The sequence below is a fragment of the Sinocyclocheilus grahami genome, unplaced genomic scaffold, assembly GCF_001515645.1.
Source record: "Sinocyclocheilus grahami isolate Dianchi unplaced genomic scaffold, SAMN03320097.WGS_v1.1 scaffold969.1, whole genome shotgun sequence".
NCBI classification, from domain to species: Eukaryota; Metazoa; Chordata; class Actinopteri; order Cypriniformes; family Cyprinidae; genus Sinocyclocheilus; species Sinocyclocheilus grahami.
In genome coordinates, this window is record NW_015506148.1 from 38,130 (window position 1) to 62,447 (window position 24,318).

The following is a 24,318-nucleotide window of genomic DNA, read 5'->3' on the forward strand; positions in this document are numbered from 1 at the left end:
AAAGTATACAACTCCAATCCATCGTTCTTCATAATTTAATTAATTCATGTAACACAATATGCATTGGCGCCAATCAGACAGGCCTGAGGTGTGTTTCCCAAAAGCATTGTCAGCCAAATATGGGCTCAAGTTCCATTGAACTCTGTTGAACTTGCAACTTGGAAATGGTTCTTTCTGTTGATAATTGTACACCTGCAAAATGCTAGAAATGTACAGCATTGTTTACCCTATGCAATTCAGTTGCTAGGACACTACTCAAACACCTGCAAAGCTAACAATAGCATTGGCATTCTGTTGCCTTATACATCCCCTTCTCTCATTGCAATGGTTAATTAAGTGAAGTATGAATATATCCCCAAGTGATTTCTAGTGTCTAGCAAACATAAGGATAATTACTATTGAGAAAATCATTGGTCAATTATGTTGATCAAACTTCTGGAATGTGTTCACCAATTTATATCAAAACTTAAAATTAAGTGAACATAGAGCTTTTGGCCATGACCTTTAAAATCGTGCTGTTTTATTCTACAATTAAAAGGATAATTCCAGTGTTGGATTCTAATCAGTCCATATCATTTCAACTGTTTCAACCGTATTCCAAAGGTTGCAGGCAGCACAGCATTTTGCACCTTACAGCTTAACTACTATAGTCTGTGATTTATCTCACAAATAATAAATTTCTGTAACAAAGATTTCAGTACATTGAGACATGTACAAAGAAGTCATATTAACGTTTTATAATTGCTAGAGGGTCTACGGTCACCATTTTGTTTATTAATGGTGATAGATAGAGCAAGCAGGTTGGCTGCATCAGTTTAAAAAGAAAGGAACGATTCAGCAACACTGAGAAGATCTTGACAAGCAATCTGTTCTGTATAAAATGTCAATGCTGATACAGAGTCGTTTGGCGAGAACTTAAACTACAAGTCTAAAATACAGGCTTTTAAATTATGCTGTCAAAGGTAAAGATTCTTCCTCTTTTTTTTTTTTTGTTTTTGTTTTTTTTAAAGAAGACCTAGGGAGAGGATAAAAACAGCACTCATGGTCTACATAAACACAATCAGAGAGTGACAGGACATCTTAGCGATTGTTCCCTGAACTGGCTTCAAAGAATTATCGATTTCTTTATTTTATACAAAAATGAAAAAGGGCTGACAGCTGCCTCAATGACTGTCCCTGAGTTTGAGAGAAGACGGCTCTCGATGCTCTTCAGAAATTGCTAAATGGCGTGGTTTTATTGTGCATTTTGAGTGTTTACAAATCATATTCAGTGTTAGTTACAACCAGTGTTCCCTCAGAGCTGTGAGCTGTGTGGCAATGCACGTCTGATCTTGCCACTGCACAAACCAACAAAATCCAGTCCAAAATTTGTGAATGACTACAAAACATTTTGGCTTTAAATATTTCTGTCCAAAAAGGAGGTCATTTATTGACATATAGGCCTACTGTACCACATCATGCATTTAACCTTTCCCTGGTGATTTAGTGGTTAGGATCCGGCACTCTCACCATCGCGGCCCGAGTTCGATTCCTGGTCAGAGAATGCTCTTTGGCAGTCGTGGCCTAATGGTTAGAGAGTCGGACTTGTAACTAAAATGCATTCTTGTTCTAGTTCCTGCAACTGGTTGAGTTGCAGGTTCGAATCTCAGGTCCGGCAGGAATTGTCGGTGGGGGGAGTGAATAACCAGCGCTCTCTTCCACCTTCAATACCACGACTGAGGTGAGACCCTTGAGCAAGGCACTGAACCCCCAACTGCTCCCCGGGCGCCACAGCAATATGGCTGCCCACTGCTCCGGGTGTGTGTTCACTACTGTGTGTGTGCATTTGGATGGGTTAAATGCAAAGCACAGATTCTGAGTATGGGTCACCATACTCGGTCACACGTCCCTTCACTTTCATTTATTACAACACACATTTTACTAGAAAATGATGCAACAGCGATAAAATGAAATGCAAAAATAGTTAAAAATACGTAAAACTAATTTTGCACTCATACTGCTTTCTGACTAAACATGCCAGTATTATTATCACAAGATGCATCAACATCACAAGGTTCATTTGATTTCAGAAATATCGTATTAATTTGCTCCCAAAACACTATACATAGCTATATACATGAAAAAGCTACAGATGAAAACTCATATTTTTTTGAATGCCTAAATCTTAACTTGCAACACTCCAACCTAACTGCCCCATCTCCAAATGCAGAGGAAACACAAAATAGACAATAAATTGACACACTTCATAAACAACAAAGAGGCTATAAATCTCCAACGTCTGTGATAAAAATATATTGTCCCCTTCATTTTAATTAAAACAGACAGTATAATGTACACTAAATGTTTTTTTTATAATATATATATATATATATTTAACAGCTTCATTGGCCCTGCCTGAATGGCCGTGTCCTCGCTGAGCTACAGAAATCCAGCATGCATTTCTGAATACTCCATTTAGGAAGTAAGCTCTGCCTGCTACAAGCAATGATTAGATTATAGGAACAAATTTGAAAACTTTAAAACATATTCTTACTTGACTCTTGTCATTCATGTACCATGTGAAATGACCATTCAGATTATATAAAATATCAATAATATGTTATACAGAGCTAAACAATATGTTATGTTAATATTGTAGCGTCTGGAACACTCCAACACACAATATATATTTTTTAGCTAGATTTCACAAATACTTTGTAACACCCCAGGACGCCGAACAAGACCCTGGTTTCATGGTAACCCGATACATTTACAACCTTGTGGAATGCGAGCCGGCTCTCATTCTGCTTTCTCCAGAAACAAAGGGGTACAAATGCACAGGAGAAATGGACTGTTCTACTAATTAATTCATAGGAAAACCTTTTCTTTGAATGAACACACATTTTCTTCAGGCCATTGTGTGTATTATTGCTGTTTTGTATTAATCTGTTGTATTATAGACTATTTTTATTCGTGCTTACGATAAACCACTCATTCAGATAACCTTACATATAGCTTGTTTAGTATCTATGAATTCGCCTTCTGATGATCTAAACAAGAATGTATATTATTTGTTGGTACGTAGGCAATATATTAGTGCCCTGAGAACCTTTAGTATTTCAGTACCAAAGTTTCAGATACTAAAGTACCATGTTTCCACACAAAGAGCCATAAACTCCACAGGATCTCAAAACGCCCACTTGGGATTCCGGCTTTTCTCATTGGATAAGCCCATCTTGAGAGGCGGGGATCTTCTCTGACCTTAAAAGCTGACACACCATGTGACCCACCCAGTCGGTGGTTCAGTGAGATGCTAAGATGAAGATGTGAGAAACGCTCCAGGATACCAAAGCTCGTGCCAGGCTCCGGCCTAGTCCTTTTCATTCATCAAGTGATTCTGACTCAAACTAGCTCTTTCTCATCAACCAACTTCAGCAAGATCTTGGGGCCGTAAGATCGCATCAGGAATCTTTGTTCATACAGACGTGCAAGTATCAAACTTAGTCGATTTAATTGATGCATTAAGTATCAGTTACACCTTTTTACAAGGTTTGTTTGAACTAAGAATCTGACGTTTTCCCTCAGGTTTTAGATCTGCTGAATATGCAAAATGGTTCCATAAATGTCATTCCTTATGTCTCTTTCTTTAGTGCTAAACTTTAACCCTTTCCTATACCAACTGTATGTGTGTGTGTGTGTATGTGTATGTTAGACCGGCTTAATGTGTTTATGTAGTATGTTAGACTAGTTTAAGTGTTTATGTAGTTAATAAAACCTTACTTGTATCACACTTGACGTGTTCATTGTTTACTCATAACCGGAGTCAATAATCATGCAGATTTACGTTACAAACTTATAGAATTGTACAGTAAGAAAGTTATTTCCTTTAACCAGGAAATTAACGTTCTTAGAATTGACAAGACGGTTGACCCTGAGTGGTCAGCTAAATATCTACAGTGGATCTAAAATATTAATAATTAATCATAATTAGTTATGGTTAATTATTCATATTTCCCCATGAGCTGATTCGCTACAATATGTTATACAATGCTGACTCAAAGCTGACCTTCCACTGACATTTCTGAATATTTGAATCCTTTTGTTTGTTTTGATCATTTTGAATTTGTGCAGCAGTGGTTGTTTAGTTGTTGATGGCTTGTCTGAAAAGGCAGCACTGAATATTGTATCACTAAATATTTTATCTAAAGCAAGGACAGGAACAAAACATTTTATGAGCTGAATCTGACTGATTTTCATATGTTATGTCAACTTTGTATGAAAAGTTATATTTTCTAGTAAAAATATAAATATATGCGGTGAGACCTCTTGTCGGTAAATGGCCCCTTTTTTGGAAAGACAATAAACATTATCCAGGCCAGATCAATAAGACAAAATGCTACTGGTCTGTAAGCAGGCTGATGTCTATTACTAAAATGGTCTTGAGTCTGACTGTATCAGCAGTCAGAACATGTTTTGGAACATGACCTTCTTGTCTCGGACCATATGTTATGACAGAGACGGAGATCAAGACTGCATTTTTATGATCTTTTGAGGTCTTAACATTCTGTTCTGAACAGAGTTTCAAAATAAATAAATAAATGAGAAAAAAAAAACTTTTAAAGATTGTTTAAAGGTAGGGTATGTAATTTTTCAAAAACACTTTAGAAAACTGATTCAGGCCGAATAGCAAAACAAACTTGTAGCCAATCAGCAATAAGGGGCGTGTCTACTCGTGATGTGGAGGAGAGAGCTTTCAGTGCATGGGACGGACATTAGCCGAGCCGAGCGACAGAAAGATAGAGATGGCGGATAAAAAACAAAAGAGGAAAACGTCTGCGGAAACAATAAGGCAAGAAGTAGGACCCATGTAAATATCGAATCAGCTTTCCAGCGCTGGAGAGAACTCAAGGAGCGGAGGCCTGCGATTGGACGCCAAGGTTGCTTTGTTTCTTCTCAATAGGTGAGTAACACTGTGTCTACAACAGCTAAAGTCTGCCTACACTGGACGCGATCAAATGACCCTTGAAAACCATTTGAAATTTGTGTCAGCACGTCATACCCGGCAGCAGTTTTCTGTCGGGGATTTGTTGCGCCGAGCCGCTCACGTCCGATGTAGACACGGTGTAACATTGGTTTTGCTTTGTTTCACAGAACTAATCGTTGCCTGGGTTGCGTACGTATATGTGGGGCGGAGCTATCAAAATAGGGGCAAGACCCTTTTGGGGTAGGGGCGTGTTTGTTTTGGTGATTTCAAATATCAACATTGGCTACCAGATATCGCTTACCCTGCCTTTAATGGTGAAGAGTGCTTCCTAGGTGGAATATAACAAGAAGGTGCTCTATGGTCCAAAAACAAAAAGCTAACAAAGGCACTATAATTTATTAAAATCCCTTTATTATCAGAAGGCTATACATACAAAATGATCAGATCCTTCATTCCTTTACGTTTTGGCATAAACCTTCCTAAGGAAAAGTAACACAATTTTTCCACAGGTGAGAGTAATATCATTCACGTAGTAAATCACATGATAAGGTGTCAGTTGCCATGTGACTCCATCACATAAGTGGGATGTCAAAATTTACAGCATTCACAAAACAGTAGGCAAAAGTACCTGGATGACTTACTACTTCCTGCGAGATTCTGAAATGAGCATCCAATGGACACTTTACTATTCCATGAGGAGAGGTCTCCACGGGAGAGGATTCATGAATGGCAGTGAGGTGACGCAACTGACACAGCAGGTCAACGTGACAATAACAACATGGAGAATATAGTATATAGTCTAGATTATATAAATATAAACACAGCTGTAGTGTTTAACATTCACTGTTATTACTTGTTTCTATATTCAAAGACAATTGTACATAGCATTTAACCTAAAATTCCAAAAAAGTCTTTGAGGCTAAGCATTTCCCAAGATTCAGGGAAACATTTCCCAGGATTCAGGAACTCACAGAAACAGGAAATATGTCATGCAAGTAGACAACTGGTGAAGACTGCATGTGTGGTTATTAGGGCAATCCACCTGTTATGTGATGAAGTCAGATGCCATGAAGGATATCAGTGATACTGCCTTAGAATTTGATCAAAAGAAAGTATCATTTGGAACAAGCTTCATGTCTAGAATCTGTCTATGATGCCTTTAATGGCTCGTTTCCACTGAGCGGTACGGTTCACTAAAGTACATTACGGTATGCAATTATTTACGTTTCCATTGTCAGAAGTTGTGAATGGTATCAAAATAGTGAACCGTACCATACCACTTTTTTGGGACCCTTCCATTGGGGTACCTAGCACAGCAGCACACCTAAAGGGTGGAGCTAGACTCACTGCAGAACGTTGATTGGTTGACAGAGAATCATCACTTGCGTGTGCTATAAGGGGAATGACAACACAAGGGGGATGAAGCGTCTCCTTCACTCGTTCCGGCATGCTGCTCATGCGTGTTGGGCTTGTTTAGAGTGCGCAAACACACAAAAAAATATAACAGTGTATTTTATAATTTTATATTTTCACACACACACACAGACAATGTCGCATTTTCTTCTTCGTGCGAGAATGACGTGGGACGCTACTTTCCGGCATGCACGACGTCTATCAAGTAAGGGTACTGTTGGTGGTGGAAACGCAAGCTGGAACAAAGTGTTCATCCTACCGGTCAGATTGTCCTTACTGCGCATGTGCATGAAAGGATTGAATTTATTTCCGTATGAAATTAACTCTTCATGAAACCAATACTCAGGAACTCACACAAAACAGACACCATGCAATAAAACAATAAAACTTATCGGGAGAATAAATCTCCAAAGAGAGCAAACAACGTCCCTCTCCTCGCCCATTATATTGCGTCCATGTTCTCACGCTGAACAACACATAATAACTGTATTTTCATTACTGTAAGGGTAGGTTTAGGGTTGGGGTAGGTGTAGGTGTAGGTATTAATAAAGCATAATCTGTTGGGTAGCATTTTTTGTTGTCGCATTGTGCTACCTACTGTTTCAATCGGAGGTAGCAAAATCTGACAGGGTGGCACAAATTATCAGAACACCGTCCTGAATCGTACCGTACTGTACTGAACCTTACTTCTCGGTGGAAACAAGCCATAAGTGCAGTCTATATCAGCTCACTAGGTTTTGGAACAGAGCCTTTCTGTTCAGCGAAAGCAGAAAAAAATGCACAATGTAACATAAATTAAAGTTACATCTTTTCATCATAAGATCAAAGCAAAAACATGTGGTCAGGAGTATAAATATACTGGTTGTGACATGGAACGGATTTTATGCGTAGGATAGTCAAGTATGTTTATGATGGTGGCCAGCAGGTACTTTCAATTTACTGGCATGTCACTAAGATTTTACACTAGTCTATCATCTGTATGACTAATTATACACATCCATTTCCAGCGGGACGGATTTTATAAATCAAATGTTTTATTGTTTTGCTTTTTTCCTACAGTGCTGTAGGATCTGAATGTTTAACAAATTCAGCTGTTTTGGGGAAACCAAGGTATGCCGCAGAAATTCATGGATACACAGTACAGCAAGATACCATGTTCTAAAATTCAGTTTAGCAAGTAAATTACACCAAACTAAGAGACAGCATGTGTTTAAAACCTTGTGTCACAATTAGGGCTGGAATTAGCACTCCAAAACAATTAGAGCTCACCTACATCACACTGTCTTTCAGCTTGTGGATGATGTCTATCACAATATTCACGTTTTTACTCTGAAATATATCAAAACAACGATTTTATACCCTTTATCAGAGAAACCAACATTTTAACCAAACAATGTAGATTCTAAAAATAATCAAGGAATGTTTACCACAATAAAACAACAAAAGGAATAATTTATATGAATATAAATTAAACATATTCAAACATAAACCTATATAATTTTGTATCTACATATATAGTTCTACTAAATATTTAAATGCTTGGAAAATCCCACACAGAGCCCTTGGTTTCTGAGTGGCAATGCAAAAGCATCCAAATGAATTAGAGGTTTGAATCTATTCACTAAAACCATTTTTACTTATTCACAGAACTCTACTGTTTTTTGTTTTGTTTTGTTTTTTAATCAAGAAGTTTAAATCGGAGATGTATTACATCAAAGACTAGATACTTTTACATTATTGTAAACAAACAAACAAACTGAACTTTATACTCATCAAAGAATCCTGAAAAAAATTATCAATGTTTCAAAAATATGCAAAATCAATTGAAAAATGTATCAAACAAAAAAAATGAAGCAGAACAAATGTTTTCAACATTTCAACTTAAAATAGAAAATAGTTATTTTAAACTGTGATACTATTTTACAACATTACTGTTTTTTTACTGTATTTTTGATCAAATAAATTCAGCCTTGTTGGGCATAAGATTTTTTTTCTTTTTTTTTAAACATTCAAAAATCTTACATTTTATTAGTAGTAGATGTACTAATGAAAAGGCACAAAGGTAAATATCAGAAATGTCAATTGTGTTATAGTGTTACATCATTTTACAGTAATTTCAAGATCTGAACGTAAATTCAATAAGGCCACACATACACAAATATTCCCAACATTAATATCTGCAAAGCATGGGGAGCAGGATAGCTCTTGTTTACTCTAATATGTTGTTTTGACTATTTTAATTTGGTCTTGATTTAGTAACAAAAGCATGAGTCACTCTCACGGCGTGTGTTGAGGTCATGCCGGATTGTATTACCATCACTCTGGCCACAGAGCTGAAGACGTGTGGCTGAACCTAATCAATTCTGGAGACGCAGTAATAGCGAGAGACAGTCGGGGCAAGAGGTTGACAATTATGCAAACACTGTGGACTGCAATGCAAATGTCCTCACAAATTATCTTTGAGATTATTTTTGACATTTATGCAAGGTCCCATTCAATTATGTGTCATGGTGGCTATTCAAAAGCATATCGTGTTTTGGTTTGGTAGATTAAAAATGGACCGTGAGCGTGTTTTGTGGAATTGTTCTCTCGTATAACTTGGAGTCAGCCTTAGGTTGCAATTTCGATTTAAATTACAAACGTACCTTCTCTGGATCCATTGCTGTTATGACCCACACACAGTGTGCATTATTCTCATACTGGACGGGATAATTTGGAGACGTTATGATGCCTTTAGGGCCCCGCAGATTAGAGCCACAGGTCCTAGCTGTTGAGTACAAAGAAAGTTAACGTAGATTTAACAATTGCAATGGTTTGTAGTTATTGCTGTTGCTATTGAAAGGAACGCAACGTACTATAAATTATATGATAATAGGTTTCGTAGATATATAACCATCAATATAAGAATTTAATGCAACATAACCAGCTTGTCATTACTTAAGGCATTTAAGGCAACTCAAAGGCTTTTCCAAAACGTAGTCATATGTAAAATGCAATCAATGCAATGCACTGCGCGATGAGTTCAGTGAAAACAAACAAACAAATGAATCCAAGATCGTGGATGAGCAAAGAGAAATACTGGTTATGAATGTAATTATTTTAGTACTGCAAATACCCATTTAACTTTACATTCTCAACTTACAATTGTTTGACATTAGCATCTCTATTTTTAGCAATGCAATTTTGTATTGAATATTTTATAAATCAACATTTATAACTGATATTTATCTTTCTTAACCTTTTTCACTGAGCTTGTCACAATGCATTATGGGACTGCCTTCTCTGTACATGTATATATGCAAGGCTGTCTTAAAATTTGGCCAAAACTAAGTATTTTAGAATGCTGCCTACCTTGTGGAATAGTCTCTGAGTCGACAGTGCCTAAAAATGCTTTATACGTACACAGCTCACTAGGTTTTCAAATAGATATTTCCATCCCGCCCCACACTAAAAACACTTCCTTTGAACACATCCAGACCTCACGACATGAGCTAATCTATTTAAGGTCATGCCTCAGAATAACTTGACTCAATCATTGACAAAGTCAGGGTATTTTTTTTCCAACCCTATACTGTGCCAGGGTATTAACTGCTTCTCCCTTGTGTTTAGTCAGGGATTTTTTTTGACAGCTTAAAAGAGCAGCCCCGCTCCGTTGCTGTGGCTTCATTGGCTTCTTCAAAGGGTACAAAGGGAGATTTGGATAGGTAGAGATGTGAAGAGATTATGTAGCATATATTCTCAAACAGAGCTACTTCACTGCAGAAACTATGTGAAAATGAATTCAAAATGTTTTGGGGGAAGAAAAAAAACATCTACAGACAATTATCTCATCAGAAACATCAACCACCAAATTAGTATTATACAATCAACTTATCACAGATAAACCATGACTATTTCTTGAACTGGTCTGGATTGATCCACTATCGATCCACCATCAGTCTCGCTCTTATCTATATAAAGTAGATGCTTTTATTTGCGTCAACAAATAACACCATCTGCAGTGGCATCTGCATATCATTAATGAATAATGCACAAAATCGAATGCACACTAAACGTGATAAATAAATGACAAACAAACAAATGCAAGATAAGCTTCGCAACTTAGAACAAAAGGCTGAATAAGTTGAATAATATGTTATAACAGCAATTGCAAGACACAATGTATTACACACTCAAATGTTGATCATTCTTGGGTACAACCACAGAAAACAACAATAAAAGACACATCCAGAATTGTCTGATTGAATTGTGAGAAGCCTAAAAATTCCTAGCTGTTCTAATAATATACATCATTTTAATTAAGTAGCAATTTTGGAAATCTTTAAGTGGGGGGAAAAAATCCTCCTAAGCATGAAATTATCTCCTAAACAGAATGTGAATGGAGTCTCTGTATTCAGGCTTAAATGGTTCAGGCAGAAGCAACTGCAGAGGTTTAATAGTCAAGGGTTTGGAACCCTAACCTGGATGTTTGAGGAATAGCAATACTGTGCTGCTTTGCAAACACTGTCATAAATATAGCAATTTCCTTCAAGGATTTTCTCTTTAGTTTGCAGGGTGTACTGTATATCAACATATGATGAAGTCATGCTCACCTTTGAACAGTAACCTATAAAATAACGACTCTGGTTACGACTAGTTTTAAGAACATGAATAGCTGTGATGTGTCTGACATGTACAATGACCACTTTCATGGGCTGTATACTTGCAAACTGATGTTATAAGTGCAACTTAATTATCAAAGTAGCAGTAAATGCAGAAATCAGCAGTCAGATTGAGCTTCTCTCTTATTCAGAGGTACTCCATAATTAACTCAAAACATCTCATGAGATTTTCTTTAAGACCACAACTAAAGAGAAAGAGAGAGAGAGAGAGAGAGAGAGAGAGAGAGAGAGAGAGAGAGAGAGAGAAGCAAAGCAAAGGAATGACTAAATCACAAGGCTAAAAGGTCTTTAACTTCCCGTTTTATACCATCACTCCCCTAACATATCACAGGAAGAAGGTAAGGAAGGCATTTAAGGCTTGTGTTTAAAAAGGTTACTTGGCACTGCTGAAACAAAAAGTGTCTGGATCAATCAGTGATTGGTGAGAATTGTGCAAAGAAATTGTCAAACATGGTTACTCCTCTGTCTGCCCGTCCGACACACTGCCTTATTTCATTTTGATTAATGTCATTTGGAGGCCTGTGTCCTCTATGCCTTTCAAAGTAGACCCATTCAGGTCTCATCTTAAAGGGATAGTTCACCCAAAAATGATAATTTTACGTTTATCTGCTTACCCCCATGGCATCCAAGATGTAGGTGACTTTGTTTCTTCAGTAGAATGCAAACGAAGATTTTTAACTCAAACCGTTGCAGTCTGTCAGTCATATAATGGAAGTGAATGGGAATCACGGCTTTGAGAGTCAAAAAAACATACACAAACCAAACCAAATTAAACCCTGCGGCTCGTGACGATACATTGATGTGTAAAGACACGAAACGATCGGTCTGTGCAAGAAACTGAACAGTATTTATATCGTTTTTTTTACCTCTAAATCACCGCAATGTCTGAACTGTCCTGAGTGCGTTCGCGTCTTCTTCTTCAGCCGATGCTTGATGCGTCGTCTTCTTCTTGCTTTACGGCGGATCGCAGACTTATAAGTGCATTACCGCCACCTATCTCTCAAATGGACCATTGACACTCTATCTAACAGACCGATCGTTTCGTGTCTTTACACATCAATGTATCGTCACGAGCCACAGGGTTTAATTTGGTTTTGTTTGTGTTTGTTTTTTTTTACTGCAGATATCCTGCAGATAGCAATTTTATTTTTAGACCAACGTTTCAGTTCATACCCAAAATCTGCTTCTGGATGCTAACTAGTGTTGCAGTGATTTTTACATGATACCTCTGTTCCAAAACCTAATACACTGTCTTGCTCTCTACTACCTTCTAACTGATGCTTTCTGAAATAGAGCCTCATAGGTGACTGATTTTCAATTTGTGGGATTCGACTCCCACATTGTTTTCATCAGAGTAGCTGTGTCCCTAAAAATGATACTATACACGTGTATAATATGCAATATGTACTAAGATGTCTAGTGTATGAATTTTATAAGGTTAGTTTGTCATCTAACATCAGAGTCTGATAAGTATTTAGTTTGGAATAGAACCTGGAATTTTCAGTGGGAACATACTATACACGAATTGTGACACACCTAGTGTGATGTTAGTATGTTGCTAAGCTAACAATAAAAATAATAAACAAAACATACACCAACACTGGGTCAAATCTATTAGTCTATTAGTAAAGTCTATTAATACTCTAATGTCTGGTTGTTGATGTGGTTGTAAGTGTTTTTTTCTTCTTCTAAGATTGTCACAGTGCATTATGGGATTATCTTATCTGCTGACTAACAATGTAAGAGATTCTATTTCTTATAATGCTGTCTACCTTTTGAAACCGCCTTTTTGCCTATAGACAGCACACTAAATTTTGGAACAGTGCTACAGTCGTCAAGAAAACTCTAAATGGATAATTGAAATCCAGACATGTTCTTTGATATATTCACGTGTGCCAGTGTTGTCTTTGTTAAATCCGTGTGGCACAACCATTCCTACGAATTGTGTGGCCTTACTCCCTACTGCCATGTGGTACACATGTCACTTAACAGGATCTGACAACATCCCTACAGAAAGTGTCTGAGCCATATTTGCACTTACTCCGACAGATAGGCCTGTGGTCACTCCAGGCCGCCAGGGTCTCAGTCACTCTCTGGCAAGTGATGCTCTTTGATCCCTGCAGTACGTAGCTGTCGTCGCAGGAAAACTGGATGCTGGCTCCAACCCTGCCGAAGTTGAAATGACCGTCAGTGATCGACCAGCTACATGAGTCACACCATCAACCCCAGACCCTCTATATGTCTCTTACACATCCTTCTTTTATTAAATGAAAGCAGTTTCTGTCAAACGTCTATAAACCGCTTGTCTCTTCTATTTTCAGATCCCCCCACATCATATTCCATTAAATGCAGAACATGTAATGGCCCTTGGTTCTTTCTGTAGGGGCATTAGAAACCCACTTAGTAGCAGTGACCAAAGGTCCTGGTGGTAATGGCCTATCGGTATGGGAGTTCAGACGTACGTGTCAAACAGCAGGCCCAGGCCTGATTAAAGCTGTGTCATGCAGTTAAAAAGGACAAGCGCAACAGATAAGAGAAGAAAAAGAGGACCTACTGGAAGCTGGAGCCAATTCTTTTCCCGTTCTCAGGAATCCCCGGATCTGGACAAATGTCTGCAGCCATTCCACCTTGGCTTACTGCATGAATGTGAGAGCATGCAAGAGAAGACAAAACACACAAAAAGGATGAGGAAACAAAATGAGACATATTGTCTTGGTCAAATTTCACAAAGCTCAAATGAAACAAATAGGAAATTATATTATATTTAAAGCAAATAAAACTTTGTTTCAAGGTTATCATTATTGCGACAATTAAACACATTAAGCACAATAATTTAATTATCATTATTGTGTAAAGCCTTGAAATTAAGCTGATAAACAATAAAAACAATGAAAACTAAAAAAACGCCTGGATGCAGTGTGCTAATTTATCATAAAATTATGTAATTATATATTATATATATATATATATATTTTTAAGAAGTCTCTTATGCTCATCAAGGCAGAAAAAATACAGAAAAATACAGAAAAAAGTAATATTGTGATATATTCTAATATGCAATGTAATAACATTCTAAAATGCATTTAAAATCTTACTGATCTCAAACTTCTGAACTTTTATACAGTGAATGACAAAAAAGGATCAATAATAGAATGTTCCTTTCTAAGAACAAACCCTACCAAAGAACCTATTAAAGAGAAAAGCAATGGAATGTTCCCATTCAGTACAGCCAGAGTGTACAGTGTTCATCAGAATGCCAGTAAAGATTGCACTCACAGGTGGAATATCTATTCCTGTAGAGCTGACAGGGGATTTAGTGATGGTAAGCTCAAGGCTATTTCCAATAAAAAGCAAAGAAAGGTCAAAGCATGTCCCATGTTTCTCCCCTCCCCACTCTCTTGTTCCTCCTAAGCCACAGTGAGTTTGGGTTCACACAGCCTCACTTTCTGACATCCCTCTGAGTTCAATTACTGGCCAAAATCACATTAGGTAAGTTCATGGATGACTTCACAGCAGGTGCAGCATTGACCATCTTTACATCCACATCATTTCCCATGTTTTAAAGGGGCCATATGTTTGACTCTATTTAAAGGGGCCATATGATGTTGCTAAAAAGAAGATTATTTGGTGTATTTGGTGTAATGAAATATGTTTATGCGGTTTAAGGTAAAAAAAAAAAGAACACATTATTTTCCACATACTGTACATTATTGTTTCTCCTCTATGCCCCGCCTTTCTGAAACGCGTCAATTTTTACAAAGCTCATTGGTCTGAAAAGTGAGGTGTGCTCTGATTGGCCAGCTATCCAGTGCGTTGTGATTGGCCGAATACCTCAAGCGTGTGACGGAAATGTTACGCTCCTTACCATACTGTGATGCCTTGTCCCGGCCGGAGCGATGAGACAAAAACATAAAAAAAAAAACATTATAAACGAGGCATTTGTTGCATCCAGTGGGGACATAATTACGGATTATAATGACTTATACTGTCTTTTTACGCGTTGCATTGCATCGTGCCGCGTAAACATAAAACCATGTCTGCATTTGTGATCGGAGAAATGACAAACAACAAGTGCTACTCTACACTGCTCAAAACTCGCATTTGAATCATCAGTGGCAAATTGGTTGACTCTTAACTTTTATAAAGAATATATCTTTGGATTTGAGACTTTAGTCTTTGCAACTTTACAGATCTTCTTTATGCACCAAGAGCTTGTAACACTCCAAAGAGAAAGGAAAAATTTTAATCGCATCATATGACCCCTTTAATCTATTTTTATGATGATATATTATATTTGTTATTATTATCTTTTGTATTATTATGTGCCAGCTGCTTTACTTGTATTTCTAAACTGGAATATTGGTTTAATTGGTTATGGAAGTTGGTCTAGCACAGCTGCATGACGTTAACCAGAACAAATGCATTCAGTAAAATAGACTTTGCTAAATAAAAATATTTCCTTCAATTTCTGATACAACATCAATACATTAAATATTATTGATGTTAAAAGGATGGCACACCAAATCATCATATTAATAGCTATTAATTGGCAACAGAATAGTTTTAATCAAAATTATTTTATGTTTATTTTATTTATTTAGTCATTTAGCAGACGCTTTTATCCAAAGCGACTTACAAATGAGGACAATAAAAGTAGTCAAAACTAACAAAAGAGCAACAATATATACAGTGGTGTGAAAAAGTGTAGGCCCCCTTCCTGATTTCTTATTTTTTTGCATGCTTGTCACACTTTAATGTTTCAGATCATCAAACAAATTTAAATGTTAGTAAAAGATAACAAGTGAACACAGCATGCAGTTTTTAAATGAAGGTTTTTATTATTAAGGGAAAACAAAATCCAAAACTACATGGCCCTGTGTGAAAAAGTGTTTGCCCCCTAAACCTAATAACTGGTTGGGCCACCCTTAGCAGCAACAACTGCAATCAAGCATTTGCGATAACTTACAATGAGTCTGTTACAGCGCTGTGGAGGAATTTTGGTCCACTCATCTATGCAGAATTGTTGTAATTCAGCCACATTGGAGGGTTTTCGAGCATGAACCGCCTTTTTAAGGTCATGCCGCAGCATCTCAATAGGATTCAGGTCAGGACTTTGACTAGGCCACTCCAAAGTCTTCATTTTGTTTTTCTTCAGCCATTCAGAGGGGGACTTGCTGGTGTGTTTTGGATCATTGTCCTGCTGCAGAACCCAAGTTCACTTCAGCTTGAGGTCACGAACAGATGGCCGGACATTCTCCTTCAGGATGTTTTGGTAAACAGCAGAATTCATGGTCCTGAAGCAGCAAAACAGCCCCAGACATCACACTACCACCACCATATTTTACTGTTGGTATGATGTTCTTTTTCTGAAATGCAGTGTTACTTTTACGCCAGACGTAATGGGACACACACCTTCCAAAAAGTTCAACTTTTGCCTCGTCAGTCCGCGGAGTATTTTCCCAAAAGTCTTGGGGATCAACAAGATGTTTTCTGGCAAAACTGAGACGAGCCTTTATGCTTTTTCTTTATGCTATTTCTTTTTGCTCAGCAGCGGTTTTCATCTTGGAACTCTGCCATGCAGACCATTTTTGCCCAGTCTCTTTCTTATGGTGGAGTCATGAACACTGACCTTAACTGAGGCAAGTGAGGCCTGCAGTTCTTTGGATGTTATTGTGGGGTCTTTTGTGACCTCTTGGATGAGTCGTCGCTGTGCTCTTGGGGTAATTTTGGTCGGCCGGCCACTCCTGGGAAGGTTCTCCACTGTTCCATGTTTTTGCCATTTGTGAATAATGGCTCTCACTGTGGTTCGCTGGAGTCCCAAAGCTTTAGAAATGGCTTTATAACCTTTTCCAGACTGATAGATCTCAATTACTTTCTTTCTCATTTGTTTCTGAATTTCTTTGGATCTCGGCATGATGTCTAGCTTTTGAGGATCTTTTGGTCTACTTCACTTTGTCAGGCAGGTCCCATTTAAGAGATTTCTTGATTGCGAACAGGTGTGGCAGTAATCAAGCCTGGGTGTGGCTAGAGAAATTGAACTCAGGTGTGATAAACCACAGTTTTAACAGGGGGCAAACACTTCTTCACACAGGGCCATGTAGTTTTGGATTTTGTTTTCCCTTAATAATAAAAACCTTCATTTAAAAACTGCATGTTGTGTTTACTTGTGTTATCTTTGACTAATATTTAAATTTGTTTGATGATCTGAAACATTAAAGTGTGACAAACATGCAAAAAAATAAGAAATCAGGAAGGGGGCCAACACTTTTTCACACCACTGTAAGTGCAAATGACAAGTCTCGGTTAGCCTAACATAGTACACGTAGCAAGTTGTGTATATATATATCAAATTATTATTTCTACACACATGTTTGTGCACCATCAGTGACTGACTGATTGATGACTGATTTAATTAATTAATTAATTTCCTCCTTCAACGGCACATTGGGCTACATATTTTTTTAGATAAACTTGCTGCCTAATAGGACTTAAAAACAAAATTTACATTTGGTCACATTCATGTCGGTGGAAAAGTATGTATATATGAGTCTAACTGTCACACTTGCCTGCTGTTAGGAGCGAGTAACGAGGAAACGAGGGATTACACACAGAACAGTCTTTAATGATCCACAGGCGGAAACACAGGGTAGCCAGGAGTAACATGTAGCACAACGACGTTCAGAACCGACAAACACAGACTGCACAGACAGGGGCTAAATACACGAGATAATTGGGAAGACACAGGTGGAATCAAATTAACACAATTAACATGAGGAGATAATCCACAATGGGAGCTTGAGCCAACACACATAGATAACGAGTAGACCTGACATAAACTTCATATAGGTGACACAAGATTAATTAAAATGTAGAACCTACATAAACCACTTTATATAAAGTCATCTGTCCTGACCGGCACAAAAACACTCAGATTATGAGGCAAGGTCAGTGCATTTGCAAGTGGTGTGTTTGTGTGTGTGTGTGTGTGTGAGAGAGAGAGAGAGAGAGAGAGAGAGAAAGAGAGAGAGAAGCCCAAGGTTTTCACTTGTGTGAGTAGGCTTTTTGATCACCTGTCATGTCCTTCTTTTTGATGTGGTCTTCAAATGTCATCTCCCCTGATTGTTGATATCAGTCTCTAAAGTTATTCTGTCTGATCAAAGCGGGTGTCTGTTTTTCTTGGTCATTTATTTTCCTCCTATAGTGCCCTGCAATCACCTCAATATGTGTCAAAGACTTTCTTATAACGCACATGTAAACGTTTAATACATAAATGTCAAGTGTACTTCCATTCCAATCAAAGATCTAAGAGCTGCCCTTAAAGGAGCTGTAAGCAGTTTCACTAACTTCTGCCAGATTTAGCTACCAAAGACTAAAAATCACATTCATTTTCTTCACAGAAAAAAAAAGTACTCATTTTTAGCAATAATACCTTTTAAGACAGACCTATCAAAAGAGGTTAAGGAATGATTTACACTGAAAAAAGTGGTATACTGTAGAAACAATCTTCGCTAAGAAATTACAAGTAAATTTCACAAACAATTACAAAGAAACAGCAGGTAATTAAAACAGTCAATTTTGAAGTTAAATTTCAGTATTTTCAGTAACACTTTTTATTAGGGAATACTATTCACTATTAACTAGTTGCTTATTAGCATGCATATTACTAGCACAATTGACTGTTTATTAGTATTTAGTTATAAAGCTCATATTAATACATGGCCATATTCTAGATCACTTAATGCTACCCCATGCCTAAACATAACTACACTACAACAACAACCTTATTATCAATAAGTAGCAAATTAGCATTAGTTTATTGAGAGAAATGTGAATGTGGTGTTCCCTAATCTAAAGTGTTACAATAACTTCTTGTAAAACATACTACAATAATCTTTGTTTTATTTACAACTTTAAAAACTCACTTGTTACATTGTAGGGTTAGGACTGAAAAGGGGTGGAAAATTCCTGGTAAACTTCTAGAAAATTTCCAAATTTTTTCATAAACTTTCGGAAAAATTTGGAAATAAATAGCCAAACTCCTCTTTAAGAAAAACATGCAATAAGATTGCATCCCTTGTATTTGATACAATAAATGCAGCCTTGATGAGCAGAAGAGACTTCTTAAAAAAAAAACATTACAAATCTTACTGATCCCAAACTTTTGAATGGCAGTATATACAAACTATTTGCAAAGCTTTATAGGATACGTAGTTCGTTAACTAAAAATCTGCACAGTATTACAGTATATTTTTATTATTTATAACTTGAAATCAATGGAAAATGCTGAAATCATCAGTTTCAATGGGATTGGCTAATGCTATGGATTTTCCGGGAGGGCACAAAGGTTTTTTTTTTTGTTTTGTTTTTTAAGTCTGCCAGTATGCAATGTTGAAACAATAAGCACTTATCACACCAATCACCAAAACGTAAGAGTAAGACAAATGCACAAATGTGCACAAATGCACTTACTGTACACTATAAAAGTTACATTGCATGTTTGTGATGTGAAATTGTGTGGTTTGTTTCAGTAAAATGACAATCTCTTTATCTACTATGAGTGAACTGGGCTGTTTGTCATGAAAACCCTAGGCAACCTCTCTCATGTTGCATGTAATGACTGACTGAGTGTCCATAAACAAGCTATTGTCATCATGCACACACTGTGCAAATTTGACTGAAGCTCAACTGAAGTGGTGTACTTCACGGAGTCAGTCAGCAGCTTTTGTAATGTTAATTGCCACGGAACTTGTTCAACGAAGCGCAGAATGGGCGAAATCATGCATACAGCATAACATTGCGTGGCTTCCTCCATCCTATTAAGAATATCATGAAGGGCATCTTTATTAAACTCATAATGAAAACAAGCAAGGCCACGATATGACTGAGGAGAATGCAGTTGTGTGAAGAGAATGGAACAGCTCAAGATAGTTTACACATTAACAATCTATAGATTATATTTTTTTATCAGAGGCACAGTTGTGCGTTTTCCACATATTAGCATTCCGTTAGCCAAAAGTATAAAACAGATCTTTTGGATTTTGAAAAGTGTGGTGCCTGCCATACAGTTTTATCAAACCAATATTAAATTACCACAGTTATGTAAGAAAATTGACAATGACACAGTTTAGGATTTTGCTATACAATGAGTAATAGAGCAAGAGCATTACACTTCTCAAACCAGTCAAGATGAGGACGAACTTATTAGTAAATGGCGTGATGCTAAGTGGCACAACAGAATTTAGCAAACGTGCCGTCACAGTTGTGTGGATTATACTGCATATTTTATAACAGGCTGGATTTTGGCTCATCTAATCAGAATTTAGAGTTAGAACAATCTGCTGGTTTGTGTACAAGTATCAAGTTATATTAATTGACTAAAAATTATATAATAAAAATAAATAAATAAACTGTATTGTGACAAAGACTATGATACAAGACTCATGATATAAAATTCAGCCCAAGTTCATTGAAAATATGTGCTTGTGGCAACAGTTCTTCAACACCGATACGCGGCAAAGTTTCAATACGTGACCGTGGCCACATTTTTATTACATTGCTTCAGGTACGTATTGTTCTCACATGAGCTTGTAGCGAATCAGCTCATGGGGAAATATGAATAATTAACCAAGCTAAATCACTAACATACTAAAAAGCAGTGAGAACTTTAGGCATTGTACCTATCTTGCCTAGACCTCATGGCCTGCAGTGAAAGCAGCATATTAGGTCTTTTCTACTTAGATGAACTGCTGTCTTCTCTTGTTTTATGATTGCTTAGGTTTAAGTGGGGGTCTGTTAGAAGTGTACTTACAGACTGCATTTTTGTGACTTGTATCCTTGCTCGGGAGCATTTTCACCCCTCTGGATTTCAGCTCGATGGCCTTCTTCACTGTTGGGAGAGGGTAGAGGTGAAGTGTGTGGAAGTGGAAATCACAATCCATTTATACAGTTAGCAAAACCTGTCGAGTACCCAAGAGTGCCAACACCTCATTGAATACGAGCAATCCTCTATGAATCAGTCTTGCATGGGCCATCAAAATTAGTCCTGATGGGAAGATCTTCAATGATGGGCACACTTTGTTATCCGACACACAACTATCATTCCGGCATGCTATTATTGGACGCCCTACCAATATTTGCATCATCTGGAGCCAATTTAGATTTTAAAGCATTTCTGAATTCCGTCCTGTAATTATGTCATGTAGGATGCCAATTATGACCCAGGCAGGAATCATGAAATAAATTCACCTTGCATAATTTTGGTCTCTGTAAGACATCCGCCACATCAGTGGGCTTTAATACAATTGCAAGGTGTTTTTATTTTAGTAACTATGATAGACACAATAAATGAGAAATCAATGTGGCAAAATAACAATTGTTTGTTGTTAGAAATAATCCTTTTTAATTGTATTTCAGGAAAGCAACCTTTACTATTCCCTCAAACCACCACAGAATCAGAAAGGATATTTTCTGTAACTAAACTAAAAAATGTCATTGGTAGGAGATAAATATTAACATTTTATACCAAACATTTCATAAATCTATTACTTAATCTATTATCTCTAAATTGTATAAACACACACGGTGATTAGTACAGTAGTACTGTGTGTACGCGCATGTCCAGAACTGGTACAGTGCTTCAACCTTGCTAGTCTGGTCAGGCATTATACGTTCCAAAAATATTTAGGCCTAAATTTAAGATTTATGCATTTGATTTGCATATAAAATTTCCATCCATTTGGATTACATAGTGTTAACACAAACAAATTAAATGTAAAATGTTAACTTAATGTGATCATATTTATCAGTCATACAGTACATAAATGAAACCAGTAAGAAACATGTAAGATGTATGTTACAGTATTAATAAACAGAATGTGTTTTCAGTTCATAATAATCAGGTTTACATAATTGTCATCGATAAAACCAACTTGTTTCAATCACATACATTTTTAGTAATCGAATGTTGCTTGTTCCACAGCCAGTCATATTTTAACTATGTTCATACTTTTAAACTGAATGCATTTAATTATTTTCACAATGAACAGATTTATGCATATTCTACGCATTCTGAATAAATGCATTTGAAAAATATGATTATTTCCATAAAATCAAACAGATACAATACAATTGAGGTAATACTAAAATAAGCCATGCTAAGCATAGGATTTACATTCTTCTGAGGATTTACATTGATCCAATTTGATGTAAAACTTTATATGCAAATCAAATACAATAATCTTAAAAGCCATAAATGTTTTTAAAGTATATTCACTTTTAACATGTAAAAGTCAACATTGTATTAAACTTAAGCAAATTCAGATCACATTTAATATGGATTAAACTGATCACAAATTAAATTATAACCCAGGTGTGATTTTTTTTTTTTAATCCTCATGTTTGTAAAAAAAGAGAGAGAGAGAGAGAGAGACTTTTTACTGTCACCTCAGAAAAAGGTGCTCATGTTCAGCTCTAGCTATTTCTAAGTGGTTAAACTGACGGTGTCACAACCGTTCCCATTCTCGCCTATTCATGCACCAAGACTGGCCATTTTCAATCCATTCTAAGCATGCACGTCATTTGTAGTCTACACAAATTGCAATACTTCAACTGTGCATATATTTTTGTCATATAAAAGAAAGTGCATTTATAGCCAGTGCTCTAAAATGTAACAAATTGAACAAATCCCCAGAGATTCACGGCATCCCTCGCTTATTATGCAAATAGAAAACATGATCATAAACGCATATCATGAAAATGATTTAAAGCACCTCATCTTGCGTTATTCACGTTAGAACCATGAATTCCCTCACTACTGTTGTGACTGATTTCCCAATTTAAAAAGGGGTAGGGGGTGGGGGGTGGAGGGGTTCAGTGCGATGCTCTAATCATCATTCCAGCAATGTGTCTGCACACTTAGAGAAGCCAAGATCTCATTTTTAGCTACAGCAGGACACGCCAAGGGATGTGTTGTCTTTCACTGCCAACTGTCCCACATCTGCCAATGATGAGCCCTCCTCTCCTCCAGTGTCCTACACACACTGACCCCTTACCTTGATACTGGGCACTAAATCCTTTCCTCCGATGGTTGCTGTCAGATGTGAAGTGCAGCCGCAGCCAATTCTTGCTACTGATGACAGGGGATGGCAAATTCATTCCAGTAAGCCTGAAAAGAAACAAGATATTAATTTCATAGAACAAAAAGGCAATTAAAATCAACTGTACAAACTGAGTTTCATTACAAAATTGCATGGAATAAAGAACAGTTTTGCACAGATTAGGGTTACCAAAAAAAAAAGTAGTTTCACATAAACAATTCAAATGTAATTATTTAAACATTCCCTATTCTTATTGTAACCTTCCCAAAATATCCTTTATATCATATTGGAGTACTAATTAACAAAATTTTTGGGAAACACAACAATTCCAATTTATTTAATTTAAATGGGAGATTTAATAAAATAAAATGCAATTATTATTTTTTTTTTTTTGTAAAGTCATACTCCATTTACATTACTTCTGAACTTCTGATTGTGGGAATTTAATATCAACGTTTGATATTTTTGTTACTTATATACTTATATTCTTTTTAGCATGCCAAATGATTTTATCCATATTCCTCATTCTATTATTCCAGATAACCATGCCAGAGATGAACAGAATAGTTAATTAAATGTACTATGCAGACTTGAGTGAATTTGCATCTCTTAATTATGCTTCTTGTCAGCTGAACTGCATTTCCATTTCGATATTTCAATTCCCTGCAGTGTGCCGCTATACTTCTTTTATGAGACGTGGACACCCAAGGGCTTTTCTGCTTCTTTCTAAAAAGCATCTTGACATATGGATGATCAACATGGAGAAGTCACTGGTAAAATAAAATCTAGTTCTATTAACACTGACTCTGTTGTATTGCCTTGTTTTCCTCAACACAAGCTTTGATGTCATTAGGATTTCTTGTGTTTTTGACCTGCTGTTGTTTCCATAAGGTTTTTTTTTCATATTCCAGGGTGCCTATTAAAACTTCACCTTCACCTTGTAAAACGCAAGGTGTGTAAACTTTATGTTCCTTATTGTGTGTGTGTGTTCATTTTAAGGAATTATCGTGCAAGGGTTAGTTTGAAGCCATGACAGTAATGAAACACCAGTGTGATGAACTACTAGGGCACAGCTACAGTCCTGGAGCGATATTTCTTCATCTGTTATCTTTGTTTTTCTGATTATTTTGTCCTTTTGATTGGCAAACATTCAAACAAAATGACTGCAGAGGATATTTATCTGAAA

General features: G+C 36.8%; 1 protein-coding gene across 1 annotated transcript in view; it reads right to left on the minus strand.

Moving 5' to 3' along the window:
* The window catches only part of LOC107564889 (CUB and sushi domain-containing protein 1-like), a 57,220-nt gene that overhangs the window by 9,983 nt on the left and 22,919 nt on the right, over positions 1–24,318 (minus strand). The window contains exons 2-6 of the mRNA XM_016250059.1: positions 23,088–23,200; positions 20,846–20,923; positions 13,592–13,673; positions 13,079–13,203; positions 9,022–9,143 (exon numbers count right to left, since the gene is read on the minus strand). Coding sequence (XP_016105545.1) covers positions 9,022–9,143; positions 13,079–13,203; positions 13,592–13,673; positions 20,846–20,923; positions 23,088–23,190 — 510 coding nt within the window. The 5' untranslated portion in view covers positions 23,191–23,200. The remainder of the gene's footprint in view (positions 1–9,021; positions 9,144–13,078; positions 13,204–13,591; positions 13,674–20,845; positions 20,924–23,087; positions 23,201–24,318) is intronic.